The sequence below is a fragment of the Haliotis rufescens genome, unplaced genomic scaffold (genome assembly GCF_023055435.1).
Source record: "Haliotis rufescens isolate VD_foot unplaced genomic scaffold, xgHalRufe1.0.p SCAF_8, whole genome shotgun sequence".
Taxonomy (NCBI): Eukaryota; Metazoa; Mollusca; class Gastropoda; order Lepetellida; family Haliotidae; genus Haliotis; species Haliotis rufescens.
In genome coordinates this window covers 5,824,245-5,837,691 of record NW_025964372.1, presented here as the reverse complement: position 1 = coordinate 5,837,691, position 13,447 = coordinate 5,824,245, and the positions used below count along the sequence as shown (strand labels likewise).

Genomic DNA, 13,447 nt, shown 5'->3' with positions numbered 1-13,447 from the left:
GTTTGGTTGTTTTCAGCATTCCGGCATTTTTCATTAACGTTCTGTGGCCAGGTATATGTAACTCTTTGTAATACATTTTCGGGTCCATCAGCGGGATGGTTATCTGATGTAAAGAATGATAAACAAAGCGGCATATGGGAAGATCCTACTTCTGTCATTACCTTAAAGTCACTTATAATAGATCTTTTGGGTTATCATCATATATCAAATAGTTAATAGTCAAAAACATCCGATATCAAACTACCGTATTTCCTCTATTAGACGCCAGGGCGTCTATGAATTTCGCAAGAGCTGTTGACCCAGCATGTATCAGAGACCAATCGTGTAATGGGAGAAATATCGATACGTTTTACAGTTCCTATGGGTTATCGATCGGCAGCCATTTTTTAGGAATCGATAGGTAGGCTATCGATGTACTAGTATTCATGCGCACGTTTTTTGTCTCCAAAATCGGGAGAGATATGACAATCGGTATTGGGAGAAAAGATACAGGTAATCAGCGTGAGGATTGTGAGAATATGAGGTTATTATCCACCGGTGCATAAAATAGACTTGTCCGTCATTGTTATTAAAATACGGGTAAATATGTTTAAAGCTTGTACATTTTATCATCATCCTTGAAGTGCTGTAAATAATGTTGATATCTCATATAAGAAATAAACTAAACATCGTTCTTCATTTTCTTTGCGATATATCCCGTCTCTATCTTATATACACATCTATGCTGCACGTGTTTTTTTTCTCTTCACTTTGATCGCATTCCCGTTATACCGCGACATCCTGTAGCGGTTCACTATAAGATATCTCAATGTTTACATATTCTTTCTGTTATTTCTTGCATTTAGACGGTTTATAAGTGAAATAAAACACTCCTTCTCGGTTATGGTGGAGGACGTTGTTGTTGGTTTGTTGTTTAACGCCACACTCAGCAATATTCCAGCTATTCGAGAAAGTGAGACGTGGGCAATCGGGTATCGGCAATGTAAGACCGAACCTCGGAGTCGTGCTTTTTCCTTCACAAAACGCCGTGGACCCGTGAACATTCAAGGGGTAGAATAGGTCTTCAGCAACCCATGCTTGCCGTAAAAGGCGACTATGCTTGTCGTAAAAGGCGACTAACGGGATCGGGTGGTCAGGCTCGCTGACTTGGTTGATACATGTCATCGATCCCAATTGCGTGGATCGATACTCATGATGTCAATCACTGGATTGTCTGGTCCAGATTCGATTATTTTACAGACCGCCATCATATAGCTGGAATATTGCTGAGTGCGCCGTTAAACAACAAACAAACAAACATAACGCCGTGATATAACTGAAACACTCTTTAAAGCCGAGTGAACCTCACACGCCACGCGGCCTCGGTTCGGTGATGTATGGTTAAATGCCAGCTGTTTTATATACCTACAATACAACACACAAGTTGTTTCACGCGTCTGCGGATTTGGTCAATACAGTGTGTATGATAATGCAACCCAATCAATAATATTATACAGTTCTATTGTCATACAATCCAGTTTGTTTTGGGTGAGGCTGTAAGCATGACGCTACAACGTCGCTACCGTTGCCTACTTCGGGTTACGCGGGGTAAGTCTTCAGATTATTATTAATATTGTTGTTGTTGTTGTTGTTGTTGTTGTTGTCGTAATGCAAAGTAACCCAAAAGATGGATTGTCAATTTGACGAATACTTTGGAATAGATGTACAGTCGTTGCAGAGTAATCTTGTTCTCACTGGCACTAAACTCCGACATGCATTGGGAGTTGGAATATCTACTGGCAGTGTAAACCGGGATTTAATGAAAAACATTATCTGGATTTGCCTTCCCAAGATACCAGGATGTGCATGAGTGTAACGCCGCACTCAGCAATATTCCAGCTATATGACTTCGGTCTGTAAATAACCGTCTCTGAACCAGGCAATCCAGTGATTGACATCATGAGCAATGATCAACGCCGTCTGCATGGGTCACGGGGACTGACCACCCGACCCTTCTGGCGATTTGTGGCGAAAACAGGATTTCCTGCATTTGAACCAGGATTCGAAATAAACGTGTTGAGATTTATACCAAGCCTACCAATACCTGGGTATGTATAAAATATGTCAATACTCTACCAACCATACCGGGTTTCGTACCGAGCCTACCGGGTTTCATACTGAGCATAGTGGGTTTCGTACCGAGCATAGTTTGTTTCGTACCGAGCCTACCGGGTTTCATACCGAGCATAGTGGGTTTCGTACCGAGCCTACCAGGTTTCATACCGAGCATAATGGTTTTCATACCGAGCATAGTGGGTTTCGTACCGAGAATACCGGGTTTCATTCTGAGCATAGTTGGTTTCGTACCGAGAATACCATGATTTCATACTGAGCATAGTGGGTTTCGTACCGAGCCTACCGGGTTTCATACTGAGCATAGTGGGTTTCGTACCGAGCCTACCGGGTTTCATACCGAGCATAGTTTGTTTCGTACCGAGCCTAACGGGTTTCATACCGAGCATAGTGGGTTTCGTACCGAAAATACCGGGTTTCATACTGAGCATAGTGGGTTTCGTACCGAGAATACCATGATTTCATGCTGAGCATAGTGGGTTTCGTACCGAGAATACCGGGTTTCATACTGAGCATAGTGGGTTTCGTACCGAGAATACCGGGTTTCATACTGAGCATAGTGGGTTTCGTACCGAGAATACCATGATTTCATGCTGAGCTTCGCGTCGAGCATACCAGGATACGTACCAAGTATAACAGGATTCATGACAAGCATACCGGAGCATACCGGAATTCGTACCAAACATACTGTGATTCACAACAAACATACCGGGATTCGAACCGAGCATACCGGGATTCGTACCGACCAGACCAAGATTCGTACCGCGCATACCAGGATTCGTACCGAGCATACTAAGAATCGTTACGAGCATACTACGTGTCGTATCAGTTGGAGTCGATCTATTTTCATTTTTAGACTCAATGTAACCAATGTTTATCGCGCTATTTCGAACATGCTACTTAATTTCACAAATGAATTCATTTTTCTAGCCGTGCACCCATAGGTCTTTAAATGCACACTCTTCAAAAAAAGAAACGCACAGGTAGAATTTTAGTAAATTTATTGTAAATAATAAAGTCGATATATTTAATTTAATATCATAGATAGATAGATAGATAGATAGATAGATAGATAGATAGATAGGCGTTGGCCAATTGTGGAAGTGTCTGCGACGTTGACGTACACGTCGATCGAGTTCATCCAAGAGGTGTTCGATTGGGTTGAGACCTGGAGATCCCGACGGCCAGGGCAAATCGTTGATGTTGGCATTATGAAGGTAGTCTACCGTGAAACGAGCTGTGTGCGGTGGAGCGTTGTCTTGTTGAAACAGCTCCCTTTGGCGGTCAATGATTGGAAGAAGGTGAGGTTAAATAATTTGATTCATGTAGCGATTTGCTGTCAAATGTCCTTGAACCACAACCAAGTCAGATCTCGTGGTTTTTGCCCCCACACCATGACAGTACCGCCACCGAATTTGTCGAATTCACGTACACAATGTGGGGCAAACCGCTTATTTTGACGACGATAAACACGTTGTCTTCCATCTCGCCGGTGAAGAAGAAATCGTGGTTCATCGTACACGTCTCCAGTTTCTCAAATTCCAAGGCTGTAAGGTATGGCACCAAAGCAAGCGTCGCTGTCGATGGATCTGTTGCAAAACAGGGACGATAACTGGTCTTCTGGGTCGGATTCCAGCCTCGCGAATATGGTTCCTGACAGTCTGGTCCGATATCCTCCTCAAACCAGGGATGCGTCCTGTAGTCTCCGTAGCTGTGGCATTGCGATGACGTAGGTGGAACAGTCGAATGTAGCGATCCTGTGAAGGGATGGTAACTCTTGGTCGGTCTGTTCTCGGTCGGTCTGCAGTGGAATTGAACTGTGTGTATCGGTCCCAAAGGCGGCAAATGGCTCTGTTGTTGGCGTTGAAGTGGCATGCAACAGAAGACTGCGACTCCCCTCTTTGGATACCTCCTATGGCGATGTTCCGATCAGCAGCGCTGAGTCTCGGCATTTTCGATCTTAATAAATGTTGACAATTGAATGACAAATTATTGGCTTATGGTGGCATTTTTATAGCCACTACCACGAGTTACGAATGCAATAACTTGCACGTGCATTTTGCTTGACTGTTTTCCTCTATTCCATTTTTGAGCAAGTGTGAAAACAATGCCGTTTAAGACATTGCAAATCGACAATGGCTGCGTTTTGACGCACTGTTTGTCGAATATAAGGCCACCAATATTTTCCAATAACATATATCCAATTTATAATACCGGATTTTTTGTGTAGTCAGGTTCAATGAACTACTACATACTACCTGTTCGTTTCTTTTTTTGAAGAGTGGATGTCTTTTTTGTTTTTTTAATTTTATTCTTAAGCTCGCAATCATTACGTATTGCAACTGTTGTTTATTTTTAAGGTATTTCTTGTTTTTAACATTTTGATTTCGAAAGTTAGTTTGTTCAGAATTCAGAAGTTGTATCCGTTTTGACTGTGTATGTACCTTTCACGAAGAGTCATGCGCCAGCATACACAGTGGTAGATCAATATGTTACAGTTTATATGGTCAATAGGTCCATTGTCCCTATCAGGGCGACCGTGGCCGCTGGTCGATATACAATAACAAAGTCGCCTTTCCCTGTGCAGAGTTGCGTCTCTTAGGCGTGTCAGGAACCTACGAATTGTGGGTTCGAATCCAGGTTTGCCATGGTTATGTTTCTGGATTTGTCAGCACCATGTCCTTCCTCGTTGGTTTCACCAAAGCGGTATTACCTGCATTACTTCGGGCTTTCATCCCACATATAGCTGACACGCCCTGATAACGGAAATTTGGTAGAGGCATACTGTTACGTGTTGATTCCCAAATTGAAACAATATGTTATCCCAGAAATCTGTACGTAAAAGAATTTAGTGTGAAACCAACAAACAAACAACAACTGTATTACAAAATTAACTATTATCAATTAAATTAATCAATACAAATTACTACACGGTAATTACAGTGTCAGTATTCGTACACAATAGAATGGTAGTACAATATTCAATGGCAGTATAAAAGATGAGAGCAGTGGAAATGACAATGACAAGAATTTTAATCCCCTCGCCGCAACAGTGGTCAAGCTTCCGAGATAGTGATAAGTGATCTTCACACGAAAGCGGGGATTGATGTAATGTCAGATGAAATGGGAGACGACAGGCACGCGATCAAACTGGACTCGCGTCATTCCGGGACAAGCCGATTGTTCTTAAGGGTTACGAACATTCGTCACCACTCGTCCCTTTCCGTAACCCACAAGAAGAATCCTCCCCCTATACGAAAAACCAATCAGACTGCGCGTATGACTTCAAGTACTTCAGTCAAAGAATCCCTCAAGAATAATTTTAAATGTGCATATGTCTTGCATCTAAAAATATACCCAACATACAGTTAAATGTGTTCAAACATGGTGTATAATACCTTAAGTCAAGATGTGTTTTAAATAACATCTGGAAAATATATACATGGGGAAAATATTCGCGAATCCTTACGCAACGAGTTGACAATTCTTTTAGCTATGCTCGTTTGCGCTTAGACGGAACCCAATTGCAAAAATGACCACGGGAGAGTCGCTATTCAGCTTATCCCGGAATAACAAGAGTTGGTCAGGAATGAGTTACGGAAAGGGGCGAGTGGGGTCCCCTATGCGAAGTTACTACTTATTTCTTTTTCCTTTTTCAGCCAGGAAAACACTGTTTGTGTCATTTGTGTTGTGCCAGGTGTTTATAATGTACATGTTTTGGAAATGGTACGACGTGATGTTGGCGCACCGTCGACTAGGCTCTGTCTCACAAGCGTACGTATTGATCAGGTTCCCGACGCATTAACACAATAGATCCCAATACGCCATCAAACAATACTGTAAACACCTGTTACTTAGTAACTAATTATTCGGAACATTATTCTTGATCGATATATATAATTACATTTAGTGTCGAACCAGTTCGTTATCTACAAAATTCAACATTACCAAACAATGTACGTCAACCCTCCGGTCTGTTGTCTTGTTACGTTCGTGCATTCCTTCAGGAGATAAGTAACATGTTGTTTGTTTGTTTGTTTGTTTGTTTGTCGTTTAACGTCGCACTCAGCAATATTCAAGCTATATGACGGCGGTCTCTAAATAATCAAATCTGAACCAGACAATCGAGTGATTGACATCATGAGCATCGATCCACCCAATTGGGATACAATGACATGCATGAACCAAGTCACAAACCGATCCCGTTCATGGTTTGCTGAAGAATAATTCTAATCTGCATCGTCTCGGGTTTATTATTATGTGGTTTCAGATACCAAAATCAGTTTGAAATAAAATCTAACTGCATACTATACTCAATAATAAACGGATAACAGGGTACTGTTATATTCCGAGTTGTCGTTCCGTAAACATTTAGTTATTCTTTAAATCGCTTACTGTGCATTTACGTTGCTAAAGAAGATCATTTTACTTATGTCTCTTTTTTAGACAATCAAGTGGTAAATGGATAATTACGTCATCCTACACAGGAAATGACGTCATTGGCATCGCTGGATGGACGGTATTGTCTCTTGGTCATACCGACACAAGGATATTCTGCAGGTAATTTGTTCCGTAAAGAAATGTTTCGTGGGTTTTATTTTACACATTTTGGGTACATTCAGGATTGACTGGAAGTGTGTTTGTCACCTTTTAAACTTCCCTATTTCACCATGCATTTTGTTTTTTCTTATAGATTTTTCAGAAAGTTAAGCATCTGTTCACTTCACTCATGCTTGTCGTAAAAGACGACTAACGGGATCGGGTGGTCAGGGTCGCTGACTTGGTTGATGCAGGTCATCGATCCCAATTGCGTGGATCGATGCTCTTGATACCAATCACTGGACTGTCTGGTCCAGACGCGATTATTTACAGACCGCCTTCATATAGCTGGAATATTGCTGAGTGTGGCGTAAAACAACAAACCATCCAACCAACCATTTCACTCTCACTCACTCACTCACTCACTCACTCACTCACTCACTCACTCACTTTTCTTCGAACAGATTTTCTGGTTGCGCCGTTTTGAATTCAACCGAAGAGGAAACAACCACACAATATGAAAATGACAAGTGGCTGTCCAAGAGAATAGGCGCTTATCTTCACGCCATATCTCGCGGGGCAAAGGTGATATGTGTGGCCCGTCATCTAGATGCAGGTACCATGAAGCTGATAAAGAGAATGGCCGACAATATGCCTGAATCGGGAATAATGCTGATGTCAAATAAAACTTTTATTGGCCCGCATGAAGTATTTAACAACGAGATAGGAAAACTAACGAAATTCTATAACGATTTCTACATAGAGAAACATATAAGTGCATTAATTATGTCTTCGTTCAGTCCAACACAGGGGGAGACAACTCAGGAAAAACTGTCGTCAAACTGTGATTCGTATCCCCCAGTGTTTCTCCCGATCAACACGTACACTTACCTAAGTACCCACATCGACGTCTTCCGGTATGATGCATTCTGGGCTCTCCTTTTGAGAGACATCGGAAATGGAGACATGATAATACAACGCTTACTGTGGGAAATCCCAGGTCATATTGGAATATATCCAGCTTGCACGTCAGAACGGACAGGCACGTCTAACAACAAGCGCGATGTGAATGTTCCATCTGCATTGTTGTCATGGAAATGCGTTCATGGTTTGGATATCTTAAAATGTTTGGAAAATGCCATGACTATAATGGCAGGAGAGCTATTAGTCACAATGCGGGATCTCCATATGATCAACAAATGGGTTTCAGAACTGACGTCAATTAAATACCAGACACCACAGAGAGAAGCCCAACCAATACAACCACGGGAGAACCCAACACTCGGGGCCGCCGGTACTGTACCTAAAAGGACATCAGTGAACAGCGAATCCCATGAACAGCTGAAGCTATTGTGTCCCACGTCTGTTAGAAGGTTTCCAAATAAGGTAATAGATGACATAGCCCTGATAATAACATTCAATGTGGGTAAACTGTATTCCAATATCAACATCCTCGAAGCAATGTATCGCCCGTACTTTTCTGTCATAATCTACTGCGGACCAAACTTGACGAAGTTCAAGAAGTATATGAGGGTTCTTGCACTTCCATACTTCATTTTCATAGAGCGCTTCAAAAGAGGTTGGTACTTTATGTATGAATGCACCGTTGAGGCCATGAAGCTTAATGTCGATGTAAAAGGATTCTTACAGATTGGAGATGACACTCTGATTAACCCTTGGAACATTGACACACTGCCACGTGATAAGATCTGGCTGCACACTGGTTTCAATATGGCGAATGCTTCTCTTGAAGAACTAGTGCCGAGGTGGGGGTTTTGGAAATACAAACCAAATATGTTGGCTGTCATAGACGAAATTAGGAACATATCGCAATTGAAGCCAAAAACATCATTTGAATCACAGTTTCTGTTGAATTATCAAAATAATTCACAAAATTTTACATATTTCTTTATTCAGAGTGCTGACTTTATGTATATCCCAATGGCGTTCGAGCATAACTACACAATTATGGCCAATTTGTTGTTAAAATATAACGTTATGGTAGAAATCGGGTTTGTCAATGTAGCTTTTGGGCTTCAAATGTGGGAAAATATACATTTCGTGAAAAAAGGTAACTTATATGGTCTCCGGAGTCAGTATAGATCTTTTTATAGCACTGATAATGTTTACCTCCATCCCTTTAAACTGCAGCGCCACCTGTCCAGGGAGTCTGGCAGACACTTCTTTTGTCAAGTATACCTCAATGACACAGCGAGAATATAGTCAACTTTACCTCGAAAATAACGTCCATTAACTGACGGATGATAATGACTACTGCATCGTATGTCTATATGTATGACTTAAGAGACGACTATGACTTATGAGAAAGGTATTTCTCCCTGTTGGGAAACTAGGGTTGTATATGCACAGGTTGTGTTCACACAATGCGACCTTAGTGTGTCGGTGACTGTTATTTAACACCACAGTTAGCAATATGTCAGGCATATCACGGCGGCCCACGTAAATAGTCGAGACTGGATCTGCCAAACCAGTGGTTGATATTATGAGCAACGCTCCACGTTGTTCGGGTACGATGACACAAATTCAACCAAGTCACCGAACCTGATAAACATAGATACCTTGGACCTATTCTACCCCGGAATCACCGCTGGACATTAACGTATATTTAAGTTATACAATATTTCGGCGTACCCGATTGCGTGAAACGGTGCTCATTGTATCAGACACAGGTTTGACCAGTGCAGTCTGAAAATGAATACTCGATCTATTGTTGCATAGTTTATAAATATTTAAAGATTTTTTTTCACTTATTGGTATTTCCAAATTACATCGTCCTTCATATCCTAAAAGATAACCCCTGGGACGCATAATAATTATTAAGCCGTGAAGTTCCGGTTTAGAACTGGTCTCCGGCAACCCATGCTTGTCGGAATATGCGACTAACGGGATCGGGTGGTCATGCTCGCTGACTTGATAGATGCATGTCATCGTATCTCAGTTGCGTAGATCGATGCTCATGATGTCAATCACTGGATTGACTCGATTATTTACAGACCGCCGTCAAATAGCTGGAATATTGCTGAGTGGGTCGTTAAATAACAAACAAATATAATAATAGTTAATAGTTGTGACCTTATTTGTGTTGTATCTGTATTGAATTCTAATACTAATCAAATGCATTCCGGATTAAAGTTTAAAAGCCGGGATAAACCGAACCAATTCCGTCATGATATTTCTTAAACGTCCAGTGTTTCCTTCATTCAATCGACTGAGTGCGTCCAGATTTGTGCAAGCTCCTTCCCAGCGCGTGACACCTTCGTTACACTCTCGGTAACAGCGCGATGGGGTAGAGAGCTGCGCAAATGGACTATCGCTGTGGGGAGCTTGTGTTAACAAGGGAGATTATTCTGGTTCTGGAAACGGAAGGGAAAATATTTGCCACAGTAGAAAACAAGAACACTAGCTTTGAAGCGAGGAATCAACACGGCGGCAAACTCTTTTATCGTCAAAATAAACTTACAACATTTAAATTTTCCCAAACTGTTTAATCAGCAAATATGTGTTTTCAATAATACGAAAAATATTGGTTTCAATTCATTCCTTGTTTTACATCTGTTTTACTACAATGCGATTACCTCCCTTACATGCTGAATTTTTATAAGCAATGTCTCTTCAAGGTAAATAAACACAGTAGCCTATTCACGACAGAACTCGGTCCAGCTTGTAATTAATAGGCTTGTTGGCATTGTCTCCCAATCACTATTGCGGTAAACTTTCCCACAACTGTCATGCAGTGTCAGGGTGTAAATGAAATAAAACTGGACAACTAACAAAATACTGGGAATGTGAAGAACTAGTAGACCAAATATGGCATGTTACATCAATTGTTTACAATAATCACCCATATTCAATTGCCCACTAGTCCCAAAGACGTTTCAGGAAACTATTACAAATAGACCACCGCGGCAGTGGAATGAATTCAGGCCTGACTTTTTGTCGTAAATCTTTGCGATATAATCTTGCACCAGGGAATTGTGGGTAACATGTGCAACACAGTCGTCGTTCTGTCATCTACCACAATTTATTTTTTTCCGTGTGAGTGATCTATGTGCATTTACATCCGTGCGATATATAAGAATCAAAGTTTTCACCTGACAATTTATTTACATATTAATACAGAGATCAAAATGTGTGAAAAGACTGACAATCAGGAATGATTTAATTCCAAGAAATATAAAAATACAGTGAGGCGAGTTTAAATGGGTTTTCACGTCGCGTTCAATAATATATATATTTCACTTAAATGTAGCACTGTGGATACATGTGTATGTGACTACTGGTCCAGGTTTATGCCAGTTTTTAGTGCTAGCCCACTGAGATGCTATGCTGTAGTTTTTTACATGGATACCAAACTCAGCCACAGTATACTGACACGGGTCCTACTATTTAACGTCCGGGGCCGCCCGGGAACGTCCGGAAACGTCCGGGAGGTTTCATCAGACGTCCGGAAACGTCCGGGAGGTTTCATCAGACGTCCGGGAGTTTAAAAATACAGTGCAGTCAATAAAACATGTCTTTCTCAGTTTGGTAAGATCGTGAGAATGTCCGAGGGCGTCCGGAAACGTCCGGGACGTTTCATCAGACGTCCGGAAACGTCCGGGAGGTTTCATCAGACGTCCGGGAGTTTAAAAATACAGTGCAGTCAATAAGACATGTCTTTCTCAGTTTGGTAAGATCGTGAGAAAAACAACTGGCGTACAAATAAAAAGAACTCACAGCAAATAAAAACAAAAATGAGTACAAGTAACAGGGTAAAAGATATTTAATAGGGCGTAAAGGTTTTGTTCTTTATCCAACAAGGCGGACGTATAAGTAATTACAGACAATGTAAAAAATGTTTGTTTGTTTGTTGTTTAACGCCGCAGTCAGCAATATTCCAGCTATATGACAGCGGTCTGTAAATAATCGAGTCTGGACCAGACAATCCAGTGATTGACATCATGAGCATCGATCCACGCAATTGGGATACGATGACATGCATCAACCAAGTGAGCGAGCCTGACCACCCGATCCTGTTAGTCGCCTCTTACCACAAGCATAGTCGCCTTTTACGGCAAGCATGGGTTGCTGAAGACCAATTCTAACCCGCGTACTTATTTACAATACATAAGATGTTTAATAAATAATAATCAATGTTCATCATATCTATCTGACTTACTTCCTACTTTCCTATAGTACATGAATTATTTTGTTGAAAATACTACTTTCTTAGTGTGTGAACGTCTTTGCTGTTTTAATCCTCTTTCGTTGTTCTGGTTTTCGGGCTGTCTGTGGTGTCTTGGGGATGTTGAAGCGATCATCCGACGAAACAGTAATGCCTTGTTGACATCTGGGGCCACGCAGGAACTTCCGAAAATGTCTGTCTTCTCCTGTTGGCTTTTTGATGTCCAGCAGGCATTAGACAATTTAAAGCCTGCGATCCGCGGTGTCAGTTGGTAGTTGCCTTGGCCGTAGAGGGCACGGCGCATGTCAGCAAACTGCATTTTTACAATTGTGTGAAATCTGTCAGTTAAATCCGGGATTTTCATTTATTTCCAATTGGTACTTAATTTGATGATGTTGTTCATGCTCTCACAGGCATTTTTAATCCAATGTAACGAAACTGCTTATGGTCTTTCTTTTGAAGGCAGGAAAATGTCAGTTTTTATAGTTCTAATGACTTTAGAAAAAGGTAAGAATAGGAATCGGGAACAGTTGTTGAAACAAGGTCTTCTAGTTCCATTTGATTTAGTTTGAACTGATAGGAGTCATTGCTATTCACCAGTCCGGAGGGTCCAAAATGTGTTTTAGTATGACGCAGCCGGGGATCGAACCAAAACATTCCGATGCCACTAGACCACAGGCGGTCGATTCTTACACAAACACAGATACAATAAACACTCAATAGAAAAAAAGGGTACAAACTGATAAACGAATTTGGAATTTTACGCCCGTTTCTTTTTGGGTTAAGGGACACAACTCTGTCACCCTCTGACGACATGTTAAAAGCTATTTACCCACTGACAGGTTCAAACACGAGTGTCGTGTCAAGTGTCAACAGCTCAATGTATCAAGCCTTCTCGTCATGCGCAGACGGTCACTACCGTTGCTAACTTCGTTACACTCTCGGTAACAGCGCGATGGGGTAGAGAGCTGCGCAAATGGACTTTCGCTGTGGGGAGCTTGTGTTAACAAGGGAGATTATTCTGGTTCTGGAAACGGAAGGGAAAATATTTGCGACAGTAGAAAACAAGAACACTAGCTTTGAAGCGAGGAATCAACACGGCGGCAAACTCTTTTATCGTCAAAATAAACTTACAACATTTAAATTTTCCCAAACTGTTTAATCAGCAAATATGTGTTTTCAATAATACGAAAAATATTGGTTTCAATTCATTCCTTGTTTTACATCTGTTTTACTACAATGCGATTACCTCCCTTACATGCTGAATTTTTATAAGCAATGTCTCTTCAAGGTAAATAAACACAGTAGCCTATTCACGACAGAACTCGGTCCAGCTTGTAATTAATAGGCTTGTTGGCATTGTCTCCCAATCACTATTGCGGTAAACTTTCCCACAACTGTCATGCAGTGTCAGGGTGTAAATGAAATAAAACTGGACAACTAACAAAATACTGGGAATGTGAAGAACTAGTAGACCAAATATGGCATGTTACATCAATTGTTTACAATAATCACCCATATTCAATTGCCCACTAGTCCCAAAGACTTTTCAGGAAACTATTACAAATAGACCACCGCGGCAGTGGAATGAATTCAGGCCTGACTTTTTGT

The 13,447-nt window shown here is 41.2% G+C and overlaps 1 protein-coding gene across 1 annotated transcript; it reads left to right on the top strand.

Moving 5' to 3' along the window:
* Nucleotides 1-5,025: 5,025 nt before the first annotated feature.
* LOC124119926 (probable glycosyltransferase STELLO2) lies at nucleotides 5,026-12,843 on the top strand. Its single transcript, XM_048389275.1, has 4 exons — nucleotides 5,026-5,886; nucleotides 6,559-6,672; nucleotides 7,116-8,037; nucleotides 12,679-12,843. The coding sequence occupies exons 1-4, from the start codon at nucleotides 5,645-5,647 to the stop codon at nucleotides 12,841-12,843; spliced, it is 1,443 nt and encodes a 480-aa protein (XP_048245232.1). The 5' UTR covers nucleotides 5,026-5,644.
* Nucleotides 12,844-13,447: the final 604 nt, after the last annotated feature.